Here is a 24678-nt window from a genome sequence, read left to right as displayed (position 1 = left end):
GAAACATGAATAGACTGATAACTTAATAATAAATCATCCTCAAGGTCAGAATTTAACACCTTACTAGGAGACGAAGATGATGCCATCTGAAATCTATTCAAACAAATAAACCATAAACTTTATATTTTAAATGTAAGCAACATAAAATTAACAAAAATAATTTTATTTTATTATTAAACAAATTCTACCTTAAACAGTGTTTATGAATTATTGTATTAACAAAAATAACTCTTTTACTAAATTTACCTATAATTAGTATTTTTACAGCATATATGTAAATAATGGAGGCTTATAATAGCTTAAAAATAATTATATATTAAAAATATTATTATACAAAATTTATTTATTTAAATTTTTACTAATGTAATTAACTATTATATTTTATTGCACTTCAATTAATACTTTTAACACATAAATTTATTATTATTAATCTAACTCATATAAATAATATCAATCTTTTTAAAAGATTCAAATCTCTAAATTACTAATTATTTATTTTATTTTATTTTATTTTCAGTATTTTTTATTTTAAATTAACATATTCAAATATATTTATTACTAATTTTGTGATGAATATATTACACCTTTATTATAATTTTCATTTTAATTTCATCAAATATTAACTACTTATATAACATAATATAATTACAATTTTATACTTCTAAATTTAAATAAATACATATATTATAACTAAACTATAATATTTTATAGATTTATGTTTTTTGCACTTAAATTATTATTCTTTTACTCTTTAATTTTTCAATAATTATTCCTGAAATGAAAAATAATTTTATTTATTTAAAAATATATTAATATTTACACTTAATACAAAATAGCTTCTTCCTGCGTTACAAATTCTCAAAACAGCGAAATAACTTATGTAAAATGATATATTTTTTCACTGTCCTGATTTCTCCAACACTTTTTGAACAAGGAATAAGACGAAGCGAAGAAGAAAAAGCAGGTAGAGAGAGGCAAGCAGGAAACATTTCAGAAACTCTTCCACATGGACCAATTAAAAGTGTATTGGTCCTACTCATGCCGACACACATGTCGGCTAAAACAGTGCCAAAACAAAAAGTCGGATCTAAGCTATCTGACATTATAAGGAACATTTATGTGTTACAATCGCAACCATTGATGATTGTTTTTAAATTTCTTCCCGTTGTTTGCGTGACACGTGTCTAGCTTTCTTTAGTGTTGGTAGGTAGTTTGACAATACTTAAATTAAAAAAAATAAAAATTTATTTGTGTTGGCACTGCATCTTATAACACTTATACCACGTAACATTCTCTACCCTAGAATTTGTTTGGTAATCACCTTATATGGAGAATTTGTTTCTCCCTTCACCCCATTTCACCAAAAAAGCTGCTCCTCGTGCGTGGTACAAGAGATTTATTTATTTTGTTTTTGTCTTTGGTTTTACTAACAAGTCAGATAATTCTCTGTTCATTTATCAGAATAGGTCTCATATAGCCTACCTATTATTATATATTGATGATATTATATTGATTACTTCTTCTGATGATTTATGCCAATCTTTAATGGCTAGTCTTAGCTCTGAGTTTGCTATGAAAGACTTGGGCTTTTTGAATTATTTTTTGGGCATAAGTATGACTCACAAAAAAGAAACTTATTTCTATCACAACGCAAATATGCCTAGAAAATAATTGACTGTGCTGATATGACTTCTTGTAAACTAATTTCTTGAATATTTTGTATATATATTGATCAATTATAAAATGAAATAAAGACGGAATCATATTCTTACAATTATAAAGCCAAAGTCCATCGATCTTTTAAAAAATATTTAACAATTTAATATCATAAAATTTGTAAATTAAATTAATAACTCTAATTTACTAAGGATTTAAGGTAGGAAGAGGACAATTTTTTTTAACCTTAATTGTTTATTCCATTTACTCTTTTTTTAACCTTTCTCTTAATTTAAATTCTTTCTCTCTTTTTAAATTATTTCTATAAAATTGCCAATTTTAACATAAAAGATTCTAATAGTTTCTTTTTGCTAAAATTATTATCAAGATAAATGGTCCTTGTTTACCTTTCGTACAAATAAATAACCATATTTAAATTTAGGTAAACTTTGACATATTTGTGTTATTTTTTTAATTTAATAAAAAATTAATAATAGGTCTGACAAAAGAAAGGTAGAGTGGATAAAAAAATAAAAAAAGAAAGAGAAAGAGAGCAATGTATTATAAGTAATTAGTTTTATATATTTATAATTTAATCAGTTAAGTTAACTTAAAAAAAAAGAATTTATGTTTAACTTTATCTTTGATAAGTCTTGTCATTATCAACTCATATTTTAACATAATAAATAAAATATTTTTACCAAATATTATTAAAACATATATTAATAATATTTTTTGTTTTCCATTTTTTTATTTTTCTAATATATATAATAATTTAAGAGATAAGATTCATTATTTCAACTGTATAAATAAAATAATTTAATAACTAAAAAATTATTTAAAAAATATATAAAAAATAATTTTTCTAACATTATTTGATTTATACGATTAAGATTTGGTATAAGACTTTAGTGTAAATGTATCTTATTCCATAATTTAATACAATGTATTAATATTATTAAATGTCACAATTTTTAATAACAAAATATTATTTCTTAATTTTTATTATATAATTTTATACAATTAAAAAATATTTTCCTTTAAATTAATACATTTAAACACATATTAATACGTAGCATATAAGATTATGCATGAAATAAAACACTTGTTAACGGTTAACATATAAGATTATGCATTAAATTATGGATTTGGGAAACAAAGGTCAGGTTCCAACTAGCAATGCGAGGTAATGCCTTTTCTGGGGCAAAGGGAAAGTGTCACATCCACGCGCTTAAAAGTAAATGTAGCAATAAGCAATGTGTAATGGATAGGGGTGTCCATTGGATCGGGTAAACCAATAAACCCGATAATCCAAACCGATCCAAACTAAAAAAAATCCAAACCAATGCTTAACGGGTCCGATCCGAACCAAACCGATCAAACCCGACGTGGTTTGGTTTGGATAACGGGTATTACTATATCAACCCGATTACCCGTGTTTATACCCGATGAACCCGAGCAAATTCACTTTGAAGAGCGGTTTGGAGAGCGGTTCAATTTCAACCGCTCTCAGAAGTGACATTTGGAGAGCGGTTCAATTTCAACCGCTCTTAGAAGTGACCTTTGGAGAGCGGTTCAATTTCAACCGCTCTTAGAAGTGACCTTTGGAGAACGGTTCAATCAGAACCGCTCTCAGAAGTGACCTTTGGAGAGCGGTTCCAATATAACCGCTCTCAGAAGTGATATTTAGAGAGCGGTTCAATCCAAACCGCTCTCAGAAGTGACCTTTGGAGAGCGGTTCGGAGAGTGGTTATATTGGAACCGCTCTGCAAATGTTGCACCCCTTAACCTAGTTACGCACTTACGCCGCTGGTGAGGACAACCGTCATTAACCTGTTTTGTTGTTCCGCTACAGCTCAACTTGGATTTCTCTCGCTTCCGCATCTCAATTCTGAATTAAAGTGAGTATATGTCTAATTTTTTCTCTCCTTTTTCTGTTTTTAATTTTTACTCTGCTCTGAAATCTGTTTATGCTTATGATTTTGCAGCCCACAAATGGCAAATAACAGTGAAACTGCTGAGAATACCCCAACAAGTTCAAGTGGCATGGAACTACAGCAAGGTGGTGTAGACACTCCATTGCTGCAAGAGACTCCTACGCAAGGACTAGAGACTCCTACACAGGGACAAGAGACTCCTACGCAAACTCAAGGACTCAAGGTATTAAAAAGAAAACCTAGTTGACCGCCATCCAATGCTTGGGAACATTTCACTAGACAAAATGACAAGGCTATTTGTAACTATTGCCAAAAGTTATATGCATCTAATAGTTCTACCCATGGAACCACAAACTTGAATAAGCATGTTTTGTGTTGTCCGAAAAACCCAAATAGGATAGTTGATAAGAGACAAAAAACACTTGCACTTAGAAAGGAGAGTGAGGATGCCTCTACTGTTAGTTTTAAACTTGTTGATTTTAATCAAGATCGAACCCGGGCAGCACTTGTTAGGATGATAATTATGGATGAGCAACCTTTTAAGTTTGTTGAGGGTCTCGGATTTAGAAAATTTATGCTTGAGGCTCAACTGAGATTCAAAATTCCTTCTCGACAAACTATTGCTAGAGAGTGCATGCTACTGTTTGAATCAGAAAAGGAGAAGTTGAAAGCTATATTGTCTAAAAATGATCAAATGGTTTCACTTATGACTGATTGTTGGACTTCAATTCAAAACATGAATTATATTTGTGTGACTGCTCATTATATTGATGCTGGGTGGGAATTGAATAAAAGGATATTAAGCTTTGGGTTGATTACTGACCACAAAGGTGACACCATAGGTAAATACCTAGAGAAATGCTTGAAAGATTGGGGGATTTCAAAGATTTGTTGTATAACTGTTGATAATGCAAGTGCTAACAACTTGGCTATTTCATATTTAATTAAGGGCATGAGTGATTGGAATGGTAGAACTTTATTAAATGGAGAGTACATGCATATGAGATGTTGTGCCTATATTTTGAACTTAATTGTTGGTGATGGTTTGAAGGAAATTGATATCTCAATTGCTAGAATTAGAGCTGCATGTAAGTTTGTTAAGGGATCTCAGCTTAGATTGGCCACTTTTAAAAGGTGTGCTCAAGAGGCAAATATACCTAGTCAAGCATTGTTAATTGTTGATTGTCCCACTAGGTGGAACTCCACTTATTTAATGTTAGAAGTTGCTGAAAAATATGAGAAAGCATTTAGTCGTCTTGAGTATGATGATCCTGCCTATTTAATAAATCTTGAGAGTGAAAGGGGGTGTCCTAATAGCGATGATTGGACTCGTGCACGCATGTTTGTGAAGTTTCTGAAAATTTTCTTTGATGCAACTCTTTCCTTTTCTGGATCATTGCATGTTACATCTAATACTTTCTTCCATAAGTTGAAAGATATTAAAAAAATATTGAATAAGTGGAGGCAAAGTAATGATATTGTATTACAAACCAAAAATATGCAAGTCAAGTTTAGCAAGTATTGGGAGAATGACACTATAAATTATCTCCTATTTGTGGCTGTTTTCCTTGATCCTCGCTATAAGCTTGAGTACCTTGAGTTTTGTTTTAAGCGGATGTATGGTGTAGAAAAATGCAATGAATTGATGAAAAAGTTGAAGGACCTCATCAATAAATTGGTTGAACTTTATATGACACAGTATCCTATTGATGAATCTAGTAGTATTGCCTCTCAGTCTAATCTTGATATTAGCAATGATGGTAATGATGATGATGATGATGCATGGGAGGATGAATTTAGAATGAATGTGAAAAAAAAGCAAGGTCAAGTGAAAAGGAATGAGATAGAAAGGTACTTGGAGGATGATGTTGAAGACAATGCTCCTGGATTTGATATTTTGCAATGGTGGAAATCAAAGTCTTCAACAAAATATTATGTTCTTTCTCATATGGCTAGAGATGTATTAGCTATTCTAGTGTCTACTGTATCCTCTAAGTCAACATTTAGCACAGGAGGTCGAGTTCTTGACCCATTTCGTAGTTGTTTAAGTCCCACAACTGTTGAAGCTTTAATTTGTACCCAAAATTGGATAAAAGCTAGCAAGAAGGTTGATTTACAAGCTGAAATGGATCAACTTACGATGCTTGGAGAAGGTATTGAACTTGTTAATTTTTTAATCTATATCTTCAAAGTTCTATATTTATTTCGTTTTGAACTAATTTTTTTCCCCTTTTTATGTTTCTGTTTGAATTATTTTGGCTTCAAAGATGGCTGAGGCTGAAGCATTTACAGATGTTCAAGTTCAACCCAATATATCCACTTCTTGAATTTAATTTTTTTGTTTTGATTGAGACTTATTTTGAATTTATATATTTGTATTAGAATGTTGTGTAATTGTGTTAAATTTATGTGTAAAAAATTATTCAAATGAAAAATATTGATATTTTTCTATTTTTTTTATACATATTTTATTTTAGTTTATTTAATCGGACAACCCGATGATCCAAATCGAACCAACCCGTTCGTGTTTGGTTCGGTTTGGTTCGGATTTTCAATTATTTTTTACAAATCCAAACCAAACCAAACCAATCAATTTTTGATTGGTTCGGATTTTTTTTTCTCCTAAACCCGAACCAAACTGACCCGTGAACACCACTAGTAATGGACATCCATCCAGTAAGAGTATGATGCACCTCATTGGTCAAATATTTAAACCAGAAAAGGGTAAATACTAAGAAATTAAACATGTTATCACAATATTTTTAAAACTGTTGTACTCATTAATTTTTAAAATATTAATTCGTATAATTTTTTATTTATTAATTTCTTTTAGGACGCTGATTACTAATAAGTAGTAACACCGAATAAAAACAAAAAAAGCCCAACAGTGACCCTGCCACAAAGAGCGAGAGAAGCCTATCAGCAAAAAGAGGCACACACTGTCTGAGTGAAAAAACAGAAAGAAGCATCCATGGCGGCCACGAGAGCGATAGCCATAGCCAGCAACACGACTTGCTCTCTGATTACAAAGAAGCCCTTTGTGGGTGCGACTTCTCTTTGCTTCAACAACCTCAAGTTCTCTAGGACTAGGAGGTCTTACACTTGCAGGGCTATCTATAACCCTCAAGTTGTGGTCAAGGAAGAAGGTCAACCAGAAACCCTCGATTACAGAGTTTTCTTTGTTGACAAATCTGGCAAGAAGGTAACCTTTTCATTTTTATTAAACGGGCATCGAAATTTTGGGATATATTTTTGAGTCTCTGTGTTGATTGGTTTTGCTTTCAACCATAAAAATGCGATTTTGGGCCTTCAATGTTTCGTCCTTTTTGTATCATTGCAACGGAAAGAGGATGGTGTGTGGCCTCTTGATTAATCAAAATGCGGAATTGAAAAAGTTTGATTTTCGGTTCCTGAGTATTTGCTTGATGGAAATATTGTAAGTAATTGAATTCTTGAATGTTGGAGTTAACTGAGAAAAAATGGTCATGTTTACAAATATTGTTATACTTCAAAGTTCTCCAGCTGATTGGGATGTTCTGTTCTGTGTGTGTTTATATGTGCGTGTGTTTTCCCTTTTTGTTATATTATAAAGGCAGGTGCCAAGTGAGCTGTTACTTTTTGCTTGTTACATTCTTGTCTGAGGAGTCAGGAGTTAGATTTGCTTAATATTTTGTAAGCTAGAAACTGTGTGGTTACATAATAAGACCCAGGATACAAAAAGATATTGGCTTTTTCATCAAGGAAAGTTAAAAAAAAATGTTGTGAAATGAGTTTCCTGCTCTGTGGGCTACCTGCAGAGTTGTACCTAGTAAAAGTAATTTGTTAAATATGCAGGTTTCACCCTGGCATGATATTCCATTGCGGTTAGGTGATGATGTATTCAGCTTCATTGTTGAAATTCCTAAAGAATCCAGTGCCAAGATGGAGGTTGCCACTGATGAGCCTTTCACTCCCATAAAACAGGATATAAAAAAGGGGAAGCTTCGATACTATCCGTGAGATACAACTTCAAAGCTCATGCTGTTCCTTGCTTTTATTCTATTATTTGTTTTTGGCCATATGCTTTTAACATCAATCTATTTTGCCAATCAAAAACCAAGAGTTTATCTTTATCAATGGTATATTGTCAATTTAAATGTCCTATTGTATTTCTTGTGCACTGATGTCTATTTAGAACCATAAATCTACCTGGGAGCTTCAATACCCTTTGCTGACCTTTGATAATTACCTTCCTTCCATGATGCCATCTTTATGTTATTTACCTATCACACCTGTTGCATTTTGTGCATCTCATTTATCAGTTCTTTGGGTTCTTTTTGTGTTTTTTGAAACCTCTCATTTGTTAATGTAGCTAGATAGATTTGGTTCCACAGTTAGTGTATTCTAAAATACAACTATTGCTTGTTCTTCAGCTATAACATACATTGGAACTATGGATTACTTCCTCAAACATGGGAAGATCCATCTTTTGCAAACTCTGAAGTTGAAGGAGCATTGGGAGATAATGATCCAGGTTATCATTAGTAATGATTGTAGAATCCCATCTTTTCCACAATTTTATCTTTGAAATGTGTCTAAAATTTTTGTTAATCTGTAGTTGATGTGGTTGAGATTGGCGAAACCAGGAGGAAAATAGGTGAGGTTCTCAAGGTCAAACCCTTGGGTGCATTAGCCATGATCGATGAAGGAGAACTTGATTGGAAAATAGTAGCAATTTCATTAGATGATCCGAAGGCTTCACTTGTGAATGATGTTAATGATGTTGAGAAGCATTTCCCTGTAAGATCTATTTCCTATCTAGCTGATCTTTTATTTTCTAAGGGCTTGTTTGGGAGAGAGTTTTTGAAAGAGAGGAAAGGGAAGGACATATTTTTAAATTAAGAGAATTATATATCATTTATAATGATAAATACATGATTAATACATTAAATTTATGTTAATCAATCATTTTATATCTTTTATTTTGAAAAAAAATATTAATTTAAAATCGAAATTTTGTCCTCCCCTCCACTTCCCTTCTTTCCAAAATCTTCCTTCTCAAACAACTCCTAAGTCTCTTCTCTTCTTTTTATTTGTTTACATTTATTTAGTGTCTGATCCATGCTACCTACTTAGGACAGTCAACTTATTCACTATTGCTGGAAAAATGATTAACGAGACTGTGATGAGTCAATTTGTACAGTATTGATTTTACGGTAGATTTCAGGGATTTTATCTGATTAGGTTATGAGGACAAGATGTTATGAGTTTCTCCTTAGTCATAAGCAATCTGTGTCGAAGTTTTTTAATTTAAGATGGAATCATTCTTGCTAGATGTGATGCTCAGTCGGTGTAATGATCTGCAACTTGTGTGTCATATATAATCTTTGGTTGTCTTCAGGGAACTCTAACTGCAATTAGGGACTGGTTCAGAGACTACAAGATACCCGATGGAAAGCCTGCTAATAAATTTGGACTTGGGAACCAAGCAGCAAATAAGGTACTTTTGCTGCATGAATCTCTTGATGCAAGTATCCTAATTCGTTAGTGTTTTTATACTTCAGGACTTAGTTTAGCACTTTACATCTTCTTTTAAAGGATTTATTGGTTACTAAAAGAAATTGTGTTTCTGGCGGTGTTCTGTTTCTGTTGACCATTTTTCTCCAGAAGAAGTTGGTTGCCTTGATTACCATTAGAATGGAGAGTGTTTTAGGATTACAAGTGATATAATGTATTCTTCTTTGTGTATGATTACTGAGTATGATTCTTGAACTTGGCTGAAAATTTCCATAAAATAAACTGATAATAAGAAAGATAAAAGCGAGGCATTTGTCATCATTATCGGTAGTAATGTGTTTAGCCTCATTTTGGCTTGGCTTATTTTCTCTTAACTCTTAAACTTACATTTGGTGAACAGGATTATGCGCTGAAGGTCATCACAGAGACCAATGAGTCATGGAATAAACTTATCAAGAGATCCATTCCTGCAGGAGAGTTATCACTTGTGTAGATGTATTGGCGGGGTTTATGTTCATGCCACTGCTTGAATTTTCTACAATTCTATTTATGACGTAGCACATTCTTCTATTGAGCTTTCCGGTTATCTCTTTGACATAATGCCCATTTGGCCAGGCGGTAGTTCAATATATCCATATTGCTTATGTATTGTGCATTTTATTTGGGCTTTCTTTATTCATATTTCATTCTAATGAGAAAAATCTTGAATACAACTCGAATATCTTTGCTTCATCTTATAAGCAATTATTTCTTAAAATAACTTGCTTTTAAACAAGCACTTAAAAAAATATTACTATAATATTGTAAGTCACAAATTGAAGCACTCAACCGGCAATGATAAGTTAAAACTGCTGGCATTCGGCGTTTGTGTGATGAATCTGAATACGAATGAATGATAAACTTAATCGCATATTATTATCGGTTTCGTTGACTTATTATTTTTTGATAAAGATCGATTTTGTTGACTTTAGTTTTGAGAGTTGAATTTAGATAAAAATATACTATTTTTAATGTAACTAATAGTCTTTTTTAAAAAAATAATTATACGCTTAAATTTAGCCAGATTAAGTTTAGCGAAACCATTTTTGTAATGAACTTATAACATTTCATAGATGCTGAAGCAAGTCACAAGGCTTATGACATTCTCGCTTATATCATGTTTGTTGCTTGATACTGGTTTTGTATTTTCATGATTTATACCGATAATCATGCTGCCCAGGGTTTGGGGTATCTTCAAGAGGAAGGTGCATTTTATATAGCATGATGCGACATATGTTCAGGTAGGGCTTTAGCACCGCTGGCGCTGCTTTTTTGCTTCTTGGCTACACAAGCAAAATATTTGTGCAGAGAGAGTCCGTTAGTAACACTCTTCTAAATAAGAATAGAAAAATGTAACAAAATTAGCTAAAGAGAGAAGAAAAAATTGATATTAAATCCTAAATTCATAATGTATCTTTTAAAAATTTTCCAGGGTGTTAATTTTTTATTTTTTATTTTTAAACGAATTGAAATTCTTTAATTGATTGTATCTAAAACTGAACTGTTAAGTTTGTACTTACTTAAAAATTATTCTTAAAACTTGGAAGAAACATAGGTTGATCAGTTCATAAGAGTATAGAAAAATACATATTATTTTGTGTGGTAATCTTTTCAAAGTGAAAATAAAAGTTCGAACCATAATTTTAATAGTATCCATCATGGAATAACATCCCTATTTTGGGTGTTCGTATATCTGTATCAGATATGCATGTGAGCGAAGCACCACCAACGAGTCCCACATTGTACAAAAAAGGGAAGCTCCGGCCTAGCTGCAATATATATCACTAGGTTTATCGCAGTCAAAGGTACGGAGCCACGAGGTGGGAACAGAGCGAACTATTCTTTCGCCTTTTACTAAAGAATACAGTGTGCTCTCCTCTATATGTGGCATACGATTATTTTTGGAGGTTGACTTTCCTATGGAAGGTCCCTACTATTCGTAGGGTAAAAATATCCGCGCTAAGCTGCTGATGGCTACTACTGTGTGATTGAATTTTCAGGTGCCTATTGTTTGTAGTTGACTCTTAAGATAGTTAAGGAGGATAGGAATTATAATTTGGAGAAATTAAAATTATTTCTGGTATTAGATAGTTCAGGTGCTACGTTTATTTCAAGTAGTTTAAACATTTTAGTTTATAATTAGTGGTGTTCACAGTGTAGTTCTCAAGTTGGCCTCTTTTGGTTGTAGTAGAATTTAACTATGTACGTTGATTGTTTTCTGAAAATGCTTTGGAAATGAGGTCTCTGCTATCTGCCATAAATCATTTTGGTTCTGACTTCAGAGGCTTATGACCTCGTGCAAGTTGCACAAGATGGATATGTTGGACGACATATTTTGGTGTTGGCTGTTCATGATTGGATGGAGTCGACGCCATTGAGGAGCCCTAAACGTTGCTTCATGTATATAAAAAGACAGAAAAAGGAGGGTTGCTTTGGCAATGGTTCAATAACAATGCCTATCAAATCCTATATTAAGTTATAAAGAAATTTAACTTCAAAGAAAATCTTGTGATAAGAAATGTTAGAAGGGATGGCCTGCATATTTGTATGAGTTGAGTTTTGAGAAGCTATGTCTTTGACACTGAATGTTTATTTCCTCTATTGGTGAATTATCTCTTCATAGTTCTTGTTTATTGTTTGGTGCATTTGAAGACGCAAGATTACAAGAAAAGAACTAACTACTAATAAAGGACACTTTCATGGCAGCCGCAAGAAGCTATAAAGATGGAGAAAACCCCCGAAGGCCAAAGCTTAAGGTGATCATCGGCACCTTATCCATTCCATCAACACAATTACAGTGCTGCCTCGAAGCTAACCAACTTCACTGTCTAGGTAGCAGCTACGAGGTTTTTGATTCTATGAATGGTACAACAATTATGCATAATGATGTTTTTGAGTAATTGTGAAGTTAGTGAAGTTCACTAAGCTCCAAGTTCACCAACTTTCAGCAACTGAGCACGGCCACAAACAAGAAGCAATTGCCAAAAGCTTCTTATAGAACAACCTACAGGATCATAACTTCCTATATATAAATGGAGGGTTTACTGGTTTAGCAAAAGGCATAAAAGGATAGCTGATAGTAATTTGATTCTAGAAATATAGAGGACGTTTTGTATGTACTACAAAAGAAATTTGTTTACACTGCGTTAGCTATCGTTCAGCTAAATAAGCTGTGCTTGGATGAGAGGTATTGAAAGAAATAAGAAAACCAATCTTCTATAAATAAATAAGTAGCAAACAGATATAAGCATTTACTTCATAATATAAACCCGTTAGATCAAAATGAAAGGGCATGATATTTTGAAGAGTCTTTGCACGTGCCTATTTCATAATGAAGCCTATCTCGACGATTTCGTCATGGAGAACGTCTACCATTTTTCAAAAAAATTGTTAAACCTATGACTTGTAAGCTTCGTGGTCATAAAATATTACACGTTATCTCAATGGAGCTTGAGAACTAGCAAGATACAAGATACTCCAAGAGGCCTAAAGCCAATTAGTTCAGATGAGTTGAAGAAACAGAATACTTTGAGTGCTTGTCTTCTCTAATAAAAGTAAAAATTGAGGACAGTAGTTTCAGCAGTATGCACGTTATTTTATTGAATAACATCGTGTTCTTTTAGTGTGGCATTGTAATGAACCATCAAGTAGTCAACCACTAAAATGAAGTACGGTGGGAATAATTAGTCCCACATCGACGGATAGAAGAAAGAGCCAACTATTGCTACAATATAAAAAGTCAAGACTCGTTCGTAGGTAGGCACGGAGCCACGCAGTGAGCACAGAGCGAACTATTCTTTCGCCTTTTACTAAAGAATACCGTGTGCTCGCTGCATTAAGTGGCATACGATAGTTTTTGGAAGGTCACTTTCCGTAAGGAAGGGACCTGCATGACAGTGAAATTTAGTTTTTTGTTTTTTCTTTATAAATAATCGGCGTTACGTTTAATTTATATGACGATAGCTTCCTGGTAGGATCTTTTTAGTTATAAAATAATTTTAAGTAGGCGCTGTTTCTCGCAAAATATTGGTATCTTTTTCTGGTAGTTATCTAGCAGAAATTCTTTGATGTTATTATTTTATGGTATTTAGAAATTTTTATATTGAAGTATGATGTTTTTTTGAAAATTACAAAAATATAGAATTTAAAAGTTAGACGACTTTTAGTGTAAGTCTAAAAATCATGATTTGGCGAAATATTTTTGTAACTTTCTTAATATATATATATATTTTTTAAATGAGCCAATCTTTTTAACAGTTCACAATAATTTCCAACCAGGAGCTACTGACTATAACATAGAATTGCGACCAATTACAACATGATTTTTAATTGGATACGTTATGCTTAAAATAGCATGATTTCCAACCATACGTTCAAACATTCAAGGGACGTTATGCGGATGGTGAAGCATAAAACTGAAATACACTTGCTAAATAATTTCCATTATAACCAAGAGCAAATTGATGCTTATACACATAATAAATGTACAAAAAATAAGAAAAGAAAGAAACATATTAACATCATAGGGATTGTGACTGTGCGACATAATTTGTGCTTGGACAGGCATATATAAACCACAAAATCAACATTCAGGGGGACTGCGGTTGGGCAGAAGATGCAGATGTTTCTCCAGTCTTTTCTAGAAGCAACGGCATGGTGTTTGACCTCTCTACATTTGATACCTGATGCTCACTGTCTTCATCATATCTATCCACACTATGCAAAAATATTCCTGACAAGTACATGAATCAGAGAACACACGTTCAAGAAATTTTTCGAACATTTCCATGTATTAAGACATTCATGATTTTTTATTATGATTGTATATATTTAAATACTATATGTGCTGACAAAAAGAAAACTATATCTTGAACAATGTTAAGGTCCTAACGTGTTTTTGTTTTAGCATTTTTCAATATTAAATATCCTTGCTCTTGCAATTATGATATGTCAAAAGAATTACTAAAGAGGATTCTTTGTACTTTGTAGTAAGTAAAGGAATTGCCATGATGATAACTTACCGATTAACCATATTCCAGCTGCTAGGAACAATATGGATGTTAGAATCAATGCTGTCGTTCTCCAGTTATTTATGTTATCCTGTGTTACCATAATGTATGAACAAACCATTAGAATCTTGTATATCATATAATGCTGCTACAAGTTATTAAACAAATAAAACTATAAAATGCTGACCTGAAGAACTCCAACAAGAGGTGAGGAAGGTACATCTCCAAAGACATGAATAGCAACTGTAGACATAGCCATGGATAGAGGCCTCAAACTTGGTTTAACGCAACGGAGACATATGTAATTCACAGGACCCTGAAAAGAAAATCGCAAGCAAACATCTAGAGCAAAATTTCTGACTTCAGATCAGGTTACAAAATGTTTTCTAAGGAGAAATAATTTTGATGAATTCTAATGATCACATTCCATTGAAGCTCATATATAAGATACAGAATTCAGTAATGTTCTAAGCTAGGTACGATATACAAACTCAGCAGCTATTAACTCTAAAAGATTATCCTCCATATTCAGTCAAATTGATATTAAGAAGCAGGGATGTACTCTGCATAGTGCATACTGATAGATTAAAAAAACGGGACAAAAAGCATTGGCCCCTGAAACAAGCAGAACTGAACAAGCTTAGAATTCAAAAGACAACCTGCCATATGACAAGGTTTAGTTCTCAGAGAGCAAGTTTTAATTTCCCAAATGTAGAGGTGATTTTACTTACAAACACATTGTTATTCATCAAGAATTTAACTTGGGAGCATCGAGATCAAAAGCTTAGCTTACAGAAGAAAACTCAGTCTGCTTAAACATTCTAAGATGGTAGCTGATAAGCATGTAGAAAGGGGTAGTGTTTCGATATAACAATTAAATGTGAAGAGATTCTCCTCACGTAGAGCGGTAGAGGGAAAGTACCTGAGTGGCAAAAACAAGAAGTTCACCAATGGAGAAAAGAGCAAGGAAGCCATACATGCTTCTGAATAAGAAGGCACCAAAACAAAATGCTGCACCAATAAATGTCGTTGTTGATAGAAGCTGCAAAAGAATTAGTGTATTTAGTTTAGTAGGGCAGAACAATGGAATGTAAATGACGTGCTCTGATATACACACGCACCGCAGTGTCACCAAATGTGGTTTACAAGTTTTCATTTAATAGCTCATTAGAGCAATCCAATCGATGTACAGTTACATTTTAAGTGGGTCTATTCAATATTACGAGGCCAATCCAGAGTCTCAATCTTATAAAACACTTCTTTCAACGTAAAATTAAACCCTTGTCAGGATTCGGATACCAACCTTAAATGCATTTGATAAGGTGTTGGTCATAAAATCCAGAACAAAGCCTCCAGCTAAAGTTCCCACTATTCCACATACAATTGTAATTCCTCCAAATATCAAATCTGCATTAGTCTACCAAAGTAATCCAACCTTAATATTGCACAATAATATTATATCTTGCATGGAATGTATCTTACCGGGTATGTTTTATTCCATGCAATAAACAATATAAATAAGAAAGAAGGAACAACAATGAAACTATAATCATATGCAAAAGGGGTCATTGGATAAAGCAAAATCTCACCATGTGATATATATTATAGCCAGCTTTGGGCCCCCAATACGAGTAGGCACCTATGACAAAGTTGTATGCAATGTAACCTGCAAATAGATATACAAGTTATGAAAATACATGTAGGATATTAAGATATGAAAATCAAAGGGATGAAAGCTATCCATATACCAGCCTCTGGCACAAATTACCAACAAAATAAGGAAATATTATAAAAGCTGTTGATGCATACAGTAGTTAGTGGGAGAAAGAAGTACCTAGAACATTGACAACATAAACCTTATCAAGCAAAAGTGCTTTCATATCATTCAAAAATCTTGAGAACTGATCAAATATTTTGGTTGCGGATTTTGACCTAAAATAAGAATCAATCAGATGGAATTTTGTATATATCAGCCAATAAGTGATGGTTGTCACTTGTTAGACAGTGAAAAAAATCAATAATGAAAAAAATAATTAACTCAGAAGGTGTTTTCTGAATCAGAGCAAGTGTTCTCACTTGGAATGGTCATTTGAGCTTTTATCTCTGAGTTCTGCCTTTAAGAACAGCGATTCATCTTTTCCATTTGAAGCAGCTATAATTTTCAATCAAACCAGTGAATTTTTTTTAGGCTAATAAAGAGAGATTGTAAATTAGAAATTATTAAGCAGTCAACAAAATGGAAACCTAAATTTTCAGTACATTGCAATATAGTAGGTGAGAAATGAGTAGCATACATTTGAATCTATGAAATTGCCAATGAATATACAAAAAAAGAACGCCTATAGTAAACACTGGAATTTGTTCTTGATCAAAAGAATTAGATGAAGGTATGGTATTTTAAAAATGGAGATGTGTTTAGATAATGCATAACTCCTAGTGTACCTTGAACTTCTGACACAACTGTCTCAGGTGCCAGTGCCTTTTTTGAATCAGCAGGAACTAAACCTGGATCCACTAGTAGTTTAGAGATGAATAACCAGTAATAGGAGTTCTCAAGAAATCAATGCAAGACAAATGTGCACCTTTCAACTGCAGAGGCTTCATAAAAAACCCTGAAATGGCAAATGGAAGCATCAATAAAGACTCTACCCAGAATGCATAACGCCAACCAAAATGACTTCCAACCTGTAAACAAACAAAGGATGAAATGAGAGGAGGAAAATTTATTTTATTTCTATAAAAGCATAAAAGAAGCGAAATATTGACTGGTTGTTTCTATTTATTATAATTGGAAGGAAAATTGTCATTCCATATTAATTATAAATCCACTTCCTATTTTTAAGAAAATCACTTTTAAAATTCTTTATCATTTACAATTTTTAAAGTCAAATTTTAATTTTCACTTAATTTTTTAAAAATTTAAAAACAGAAGTATGCTGTCATCATCCAATATTTAAATTAAGAGTTATATATTTTTGCTAACCATGGGTGTTTCATTCAGTATTTAATAGTGGTACAAAAACCAGATAAAGACTTACCAAACCCCCGTAGACATAGCCAAGCGCATATCCTGATGGTATACACATGTAAAATATTGCAAGCCATGCTGTTTTCTGGTACATACACCAATGTGAGACAGAGGTTTCCACCAGGAAAACAAAAATGGCAATCAAGTATTACAAATGCCATTCCAACCACCAAGAAGAATACCGAGGATGTCATCAAGTTTTAAAAGATTATATAAAACATTGAAATGAATCAAACCTAGTACAACTTGGGCTGATCAAGTGACTACTGATTAGAGCTAATATTCTTTACAAATGCTTAATAGCATTAAATATCAGTAAAACTGTTAAAGTCAGTTTGATCAGTAAACACTACTAATTTTTAAGGTTCCCAACACATTGGAGCATAGTGTTATTTTCATTTCAGTTATGATGCCGCTTATCAAGCTTCATAAAGTTCTTGACCCTAGTAATTTAATGATGGTTTTTTCCTAAAAGCCAAAACACCAACATTCTACTACACAAAGTAATTGTTTATCATCCCTCAGCAGATAGCATATATTCACAGCATACATGCTGATTGAGCTTTAACCCACCGAAACTTCCATAAAAATCATTGCTTCATAGTTTAACAACTAAGCAATATGCGAGAACTTGATAGTGAAGTGAGCATAACAGAGTAATAGAGAACAGACATTCTTCAAATCTGAAAGCAGGAGAAGCTTCCAGGGGAAAGAAACAAACCTGAGAAACTGGGGCATTGTCATCAATAAAAGGTGCTGCAAGACTTATAAATGAAGCCTCACCAACACCAACTAGCCTATACGGAATATTGAAAGCATACGAATTAAAAAAGCAAATCATTACTACTTAACAACTCAATTAAAATTGCATAACTAGAAAAATAAGGGAATCAGACCACTTACATGCGACAGATTGAAATGGTCCAGAAATCAAAAGCAAAACCACAGCATAGAGTTGCAAGACTCCAAACTGACAATCCAACTCCTATAAGTCTAAATGGATTTACACTGCAAAATATAAAGTTGCGATCACTATGTAAGTTAATGATAGCAATTTTAAATCACAACCACCATATGTGGTACATGTACAAGGCATAATAGGTCAGTAATTCTTTTTATTATTATTATTATGGCACAGTTTGGGTATAGTTCTGTAAAAGCACTTATAGAAGAAGAAAATAAGATAATAAAATAAATAAAAGTCTTCTCACAAGTTAAAGTTAACTTGTACACCTCATATTTTGGAGAAGTTAAATGAGAGAGTTTCTAAAAAGGTAGAGGAACATAAGTTAATTTTAACCTATAAGAGAAGTTTGATATATTTTTCTTCTTGATTTTTGTCTTTTATAAATACTTGTTAAAAAGTTAATCTGAACTAGGCCTATGTCTGTAATACATAAGATGTTCAGTTTAATAGACTTCAAACAAATTGATAATCCAAGTATCCAACTTTAATTACAATATATGCTGCAAAGTATTTTAGATACCTGGTCTCATTGATTTGAAAATCTAGAAGTCCTAGCTACAAAGATACATCAAGGACACTTTGAAATTCAATATAATTGATGTGCAATGGTTTTAAAGCCTGTTCAGCTTTCAGAAGTTTCCTCATTTACAATTCATCTTCTGAAACATTAATAAGTTGAATATTTAAGATACAAAGTACAGCACTGACAGTAAGAATAGGTGTCAACTAATTACAACTAAGACAGTTATTACCTCTTTGCAAGAGAGGCAAATATTGGAGAAGCCACAAGAAGTCCAACCATAAAAGCAGATGATAAAACTCCATCTTCAAAATTATTCAGGTTAAAATCCCCCCTACGAAAAAGGAGAAAAATATTTTGTCTAAATGGCTGAAAATTTACTTCTGCACATTACATTATTAATGTCATGACATATAACACATGGAGTAGCCTATACAGGCAACAAATTATCTTGGACTATAATTAAATTCTACATCTTGCTGGCTTTATGTTTCTCCATTTTGACAAGCATGCATAACAATAGGGCAAAAACTAGGCTTCAACATGCAAGAGCCCCGGTTTCTTTCTCTTCTTATTGCAATAATTTAAGGATATCATGCATGAATGCCTTTTCAATTTAGATTGCTTTCATTTCTTATTCATCTTTTTAAGGAAAACCACATTTTAAAGCCATGATAATACCCCCTTTTCTTGATTTCTCACTCTGAAAGAGGAAGGGAGCATGTAAAACCAAAGATGTAACTTTGAAAATTTAGGTTCGATAATTTGGTTACTCATGCACTAATGATTCAAAACCTTTGACAGCTATATTAAGCATGTTGTTGCTGAATATAACAAGAATATGGATCAAGATTAGAGACAATTTTTAAATTTGACCACAGGCATTGAGTTTTTCGTGTCAGTTGTTGTTCGACGGTGGCCAAGGAAATACATGCAAAATATAATCAATAATTATGATTTATCCTAAGCAGTAACTCAGATTTCCTATTACATGAGAACTGCCTGTTAGTACATACGATAAAATCTTGGTTTCCTGTTCCAATTAGCTTACTTCTTTTGCCTTTTTGGAGTTTCATACGCAGGAATAATTTACTGGCTCCTTTTTAAAATTCATTGAATTAATAAGCAATCATCCCACTTTAATCACAGAAAATAAAAAGTGACCAAAGAAATGCTTTTTCCATCTGCCCAACCCCTCTTTTTGGGTTTCATTTCTCCCTGCCCTTTTCAGCTATTATATCAATTGTACAATATGAGAATCTCTAGCTTTAAAATGGAAAACACTGGCAAAACCCCTCCTAAAAATTGGAATAAAGCAAACAGTTTAAAATCAGTGTATGGAAAATTAAATGCCAAGAGGTGAGAGAAATGATCCTGAGTATATCTTACTGTATTCCAGTACCAGAAGTGCAGGTACCACCGTCAGTGCATGTTCCCCTACTTCCATTAACACCATTGCTTGCTATGGCTCCTCGATCCACATAGTTTAACAAGTTAATCACACAAAATATGGCAAGTAGCCTACCAAACAAGACACAAGGATTAAGTAATCACAGGGCCAAAAACCACCAAACACTTCGTAAGAACATCGACTTGCTTTCACCCACCAACCAAAAAATGAAAATTCAAAAAGACCCAGAATTGGTTTAAATGTTTCTCTCCTTTACTTACCAAGCACGGATCTTGGAGGTGGGAACGGAAACAGAAAAGGTGCATTACATTACCTCTTGGGTGTAAACCATGAAGTTGTGGGAATCATGGTGGCGATTCGTAGCTCCACAGAGTGAGAAGGCATTAACTGTGGGGAAGGCTTTGGCTTGACTTGTGGGTAGTTTTCTATTTCTTGTGCCATCTCAATAGACTAACTCCGACACCTACATGCTACACAACACTTGTACTAAAATTGAATGTTTTTGAATGGTAGTTAGTTAACTTCACTGAATTTCGTTGGGGGAGATCTTTCCCTTTCAATCTTGGCCAACCAGTATTATTTTAATATTCACTTTTTCTTACGTATATATATTTCTTCTTTTTTATCTTATCATTCATTACCTCTTTTTTTTCTTTTCTTTTTTCTCATTTTCTGTCACCTACTTCACAGCCATTAACTCATTTAACTGATGTATAAGAATTGTTTTCCCCCTTCTTCACCTTTTTTTCCTCTCCTAACTTTTTACCAAACTGTGAAACAATTCCTTCTTTTTCGTAGTTTTTATGTTAAATTGGATTTGCATTTGCCGGCAGACAAAGTAAGCACAAAAGAGTCTGGGATCTCTGCTTCGTCTAAACTTTTCCTTTTTCAAAAAAACTTTTGACTTTTTTCGTTAATAATTGTGCTAATATATGGATCATGCCACTTTGTGATTCGGATTCCATGCCCCATCCACTCCCTTCTTTTCTTCTTTGTTGTTAGCCATGGTTTAACTTAAACTCCTGCTTCCATTCTTTACAAATAAAGAGTTAGAGAAAATTTTAAAAAATATAATAATTAATATGTTGAATATATATATATATATATATATATATATATATATATATAAATTTTATATAACTCTAAAAACTCTTATAACTGATTTAAATTTTTTATTTAATTTAAAATAATAAATTATAATTTATTAAATTTAAATTAAATAAAAAATTAGTTATGTTATATATATATATATATATATATATATATATATATATATTTATTTATTTATTTATTTATTTAAATGTAGACATTTTCTTATAGTGGGCCCACATGGCAAAGTCCCAATTTGTCAATATTTTTACGAACCCCTTTGCTGATGCCCCAACAAATATTACTAACAACATAATAACGGAAAATAATTAATCACACACATGCCCGTACAAATGCATAGAGAATTAATTTTATTTATAACAATTAATAATAAAAATTATTATAAAAATATAATTTATTGTTAATTAATTTTTTAAAATATTTTTAATTTATGGATAAATATTTATAATAAGTATTTATTATAGAAATATATATTTTTTAAAATTTTATAAAATATATTTAATTAAAATTTATTGATAAGATAAATATTTTTTTATATTGTTATTTAGTTGCAAATTATCATATTAACAAATAATTGATTGTTATAGTCATTATTTTAAATTTTATATCTATTATATATTCTAATTAATTGATAGTGTAAAAAAATTTATATAACTGATATATTGAAAGTATACTCATAATTATTTAATATTTAATTCTTAAAATAGTCATAAAATTAATTTATAAATATAAAAATAAATAAATTATATATGTAATAAATATATTTAAAAGAATATCTTTTCTCTTGCATAAAAATTTAAATAAAAATTCATTTAACTTACGTTTAAAGAAATATTTTTTTATTATTGATTTAATGTTATTTTTATATTATAATTATGACGTAATGTTATCTTTATATGTTAAAATTGAAGAGACAGAAAATTATGAAGAAGTGGACAAAATAGTAATCAAAATAAAGGTGAAAATTGAAGATTAGAAATAAAAGTTTCTTGTGTGTGTGTATATATATATATAATGGAAATGGATTGATTATCCAAATTCATCAGGGGCATGACAAATTGACAATCAATGGAATTGGTATACATTGTGATGGTGTAATCTTATAAAGAAGGATCCAGATTCTTTTCAGTTCATGCGAAAACTGGACGTCTAGTCATTTTTTCGCTTAAACGAAAATAGGTTATTTTCGCTTAAAATCATGGAAAAATGACTTAAGTCAATTTTCATAAAACAAATGGCTTAAGCGAAAAATGGACAGAGAGTTTTAATTTTCACTCAATTTTCTCTTCTCTTTTCTCCTAAACATAACATTTTCTCCTCAACAATATTCTGGTACTCTACCGGTTATTACTTACAACAAAACCAGTATACTTGCCGTGTTTGAAGGAAAATAAACCAACACTCTTATACTTAACTCTTCTCTTACCCTCCAAACTCTCTTCAACCTCATACCTAACTCCTCTCCTCCTCTTCTCATTCTCACATTACCAAATACCTATCTCTCCTTTTTTTCTCTATACTCAACTCTTCAATTTCCTCTTCTTCCACCGTCACTACTATATCACCCGCTCTCCTTGTCTATATCCATTCTTAATCCTCTATTTTCTCTACAATCAACTCTTCACTTTCTTCTTCCTCCACTACCAAATTTTTTTTACATAAAATTAGCTTAAGTTAATTTTTCTGGCTTAAGCGAATTGTGTATTCGCTTAAGTGAATTATTTTATCTTAAGTGAATTTTGTGTGTTTGAAGATATGAAGGCTGAGTGTAGAGAAAAAAGATGATTAAGAATGGATGTAGACAAGGAGAGCGGATGATATAGTAGTGACGATGGAAGAAGAGGAAATTGAAGAGTTGAGTATAGAGAAAAAAGAAAGAGATAGGTATTTGGTGATGTGAGAATGAGAATAGGAAGAGAGGAGTTAGGTATGAGGTTGAAGGAAAAGAAAGTTAGGAGAGAAAGAGAAGAACTAAGTATAAGAGTATATATTGGTTCTGTTGCAAGTAATAACCAGTAGAGTACCAGAATATTGTTGAGGAGAAAGTCTTATGTTTAGGGGAAAGGAGAAGAGAAAATTGAGTGAAAATTAAAACTCGCTGTCCATTTTTCGCTTAAGCCTATTATTTTCACTTAATCCTATTATTTTCGCTTAAGCTATTTTTCGCTTAAGCCATTTTTATTTTTTTAAGCCATTTGTTTTATGAAAATTGGCTTAAGCCATTTTGTCATAATTTTAAGCGAAAATAACCCATTTTCGTTTAAGCAAATTTTTTCGCTTAAGCGAAAAAACGACTAAAAGCTCTTTTTAAATTGAGATGTTTCTATAGAATATGCAACGAACAAAGGAAGTGAAGCTATTGGGTTAGAGGGGAGTGTAATGGAAAGAAATGTACAAGCACTACCCAAAATTGTGAGGATTCCTCAATGGCATCATGACAAGGGATTGATGAGTCCACCAGATCCTCTCCTAGAGCATCTTGAAATCCAACTATGGATCCTTTACAACATAACACACCATTTCCTTCAAAATTCACAGCTTGATTGAGCTCATAATGTTGTTTTACTCCATCTGAATTCTAGGGACCCAAACTAGATCTGCCTGGTTCAATCCTGATAATTCAGATGCTGGTGAAGCTGCTGCCATAGGTACACATGCCTCAGTCAAGTCACCAACTCTCACCTTGCAATATTAACACATCAGTTTTTCTTCTCGTACCAGTTTTATGGAAATATCAGTGATAAAAATTATAAGAGATAAGAAATTTAGAAAGGAAAATATGAATCATATGAAATATGTTGGCTTGAAATCTAGTTCTCAAAAGGAAACATTATCCTTGACCCATGTGGAAAACATTGGAAGCCAATGAAATTTATGTAGTCACCCAAGTAAAAGTTATCATGTCAAAGGATATATAATCACTGCCAAACAAAAGAAAGGCCTTCCCACCAATTTCTTTCCAAGACATTTTTATAGTGCGCAAGAGAAACATGTTGAAAACAATAATATTCAAAGAGAACCAGAAGAAGAATCTATGGCTATATTCCAAGCAGGTCCAAGGGAGGAAACCATTGTGTCTACAATTAAAATAGATTTTGGTAGATTAAGTATTGTATTAAATTCTGGCAAAATCCACATTTCAGCTTAAAGCCTAGACACATCAATATTTTCAGCTACCTGCAGCGGTTTCATCATATCTAATTCATCGTATTCAGAGTGGCTGACTGCTTCTTGAAATTGTAGCTCCATGGAACCTCTAATGCTCTGACTAAACAGCACTACATGATCAAACATCATGCCAAGACCTTTCAGAAGCATAGAGCAGTAAACTAGTGTGCATGGTTGTTGCAACTTGCAAGCTCCAACCATCAGGACAGAAGGACAAGAGAGAAAATTGTCAGTACCTCTGCATATTCCTAAATGGCATCTGTTGCACCTGCTTTAGATCTAAAAGATGCTCAAGATATTTTTCTCTGGCATAGATTGGAATCTGTGAAATTGCATC

At 32.3% G+C, this 24678-nt stretch overlaps 2 protein-coding genes and 2 non-coding genes across 8 annotated transcripts; 3 read left to right on the top strand and 1 right to left on the bottom strand.

The window, feature by feature from the left end:
* Positions 1–6485: 6485 nt before the first annotated feature.
* On the top strand, positions 6486–9842 carry LOC113871898 (soluble inorganic pyrophosphatase 6, chloroplastic). Of its 2 annotated transcripts, none has more exons than XM_027508992.1 (6): positions 6486–6795; positions 7428–7588; positions 8006–8106; positions 8191–8372; positions 8974–9072; positions 9490–9842. In XM_027508992.1, exons 1-6 carry the CDS (start codon positions 6565–6567, stop codon positions 9580–9582), a joined length of 867 nt encoding a protein of 288 aa, XP_027364793.1. In that variant the 5' UTR covers positions 6486–6564; the 3' UTR covers positions 9583–9842. The 2 variants fall into 2 exon arrangements, with proteins under 2 accessions (XP_027364793.1, XP_027364800.1); XM_027508999.1 differs by having other exon boundaries at positions 8974–9103; positions 9490–9795.
* A 1097-nt stretch (positions 9843–10939) lies between these two features.
* On the top strand, positions 10940–11056 carry LOC113853411. Its single transcript, XR_003502583.1, has one exon. It is a non-coding gene; the product is annotated as a U5 spliceosomal RNA (small nuclear RNA).
* A 1838-nt stretch (positions 11057–12894) lies between these two features.
* On the top strand, positions 12895–13012 carry LOC113853390. Its single transcript, XR_003502562.1, has one exon. It is a non-coding gene; the product is annotated as a U5 spliceosomal RNA (small nuclear RNA).
* A 514-nt stretch (positions 13013–13526) lies between these two features.
* LOC113871871 (probable sphingolipid transporter spinster homolog 2) lies at positions 13527–20618 on the bottom strand. Of its 4 annotated transcripts, none has more exons than XM_027508968.1 (15): positions 20377–20618; positions 20042–20173; positions 18885–18986; positions 18069–18173; positions 17887–17962; positions 17176–17250; positions 16720–16822; positions 16564–16642; positions 15972–16069; positions 15727–15803; positions 15441–15554; positions 15060–15179; positions 14325–14453; positions 14150–14228; positions 13527–13860 (listed from the first exon to the last, which is right to left on the bottom strand). In XM_027508968.1, exons 1-15 carry the CDS (start codon positions 20502–20504, stop codon positions 13718–13720), a joined length of 1560 nt encoding a protein of 519 aa, XP_027364769.1. In that variant the 5' UTR covers positions 20505–20618; the 3' UTR covers positions 13527–13717. The 4 variants fall into 4 exon arrangements, 3 of the variants coding, with proteins under 3 accessions (XP_027364769.1, XP_027364774.1, XP_027364779.1); XM_027508973.1 differs by having other exon boundaries at positions 15972–16038; positions 16569–16642; XM_027508978.1 differs by adding an exon at positions 16214–16289 and having other exon boundaries at positions 16580–16642; positions 18885–19950; positions 20042–20610.
* Positions 20619–24678: the final 4060 nt, after the last annotated feature.

Source organism: Abrus precatorius, unplaced genomic scaffold (assembly GCF_003935025.1).
Source record: "Abrus precatorius isolate BTA unplaced genomic scaffold, Abrus_2018 Scaffold10, whole genome shotgun sequence".
Taxonomy (NCBI): Eukaryota; Viridiplantae; Streptophyta; class Magnoliopsida; order Fabales; family Fabaceae; genus Abrus; species Abrus precatorius.
This window is presented reverse-complemented; position numbering and strand designations above follow the sequence as displayed.

Bases quoted from the DNA above. Each gene is read 5' to 3' on its own strand.
- LOC113871898 (XM_027508992.1), top strand. From the start codon at position 6,565: ATGGCGGCCACGAGAGCGATAGCCATAGCCAGCAACACGACTTGCTCT. The intron at 6,796-7,427 runs GTAACCTTTTCA...TTAAATATGCAG, and splicing joins TTGACAAATCTGGCAAGAAG to GTTTCACCCTGGCATGATAT. The intron at 8,373-8,973 runs GTAAGATCTATT...GGTTGTCTTCAG, and splicing joins ATGTTGAGAAGCATTTCCCT to GGAACTCTAACTGCAATTAG.
- LOC113871871 (XM_027508968.1), bottom strand. From the start codon at position 20,504: ATGGCACAAGAAATAGAAAACTACCCACAAGTCAAGCCAAAGCCTTCC. The intron at 20,174-20,376 runs GTAATGTAATGC...CTTGTTTGGTAG, and splicing joins TCATGGTTTACACCCAAGAG to GCTACTTGCCATATTTTGTG. The intron at 17,251-17,886 runs GTTTGTTTCTTT...TGTATGTACCAG, and splicing joins ACAATGCCCCAGTTTCTCAG to AAAACAGCATGGCTTGCAAT.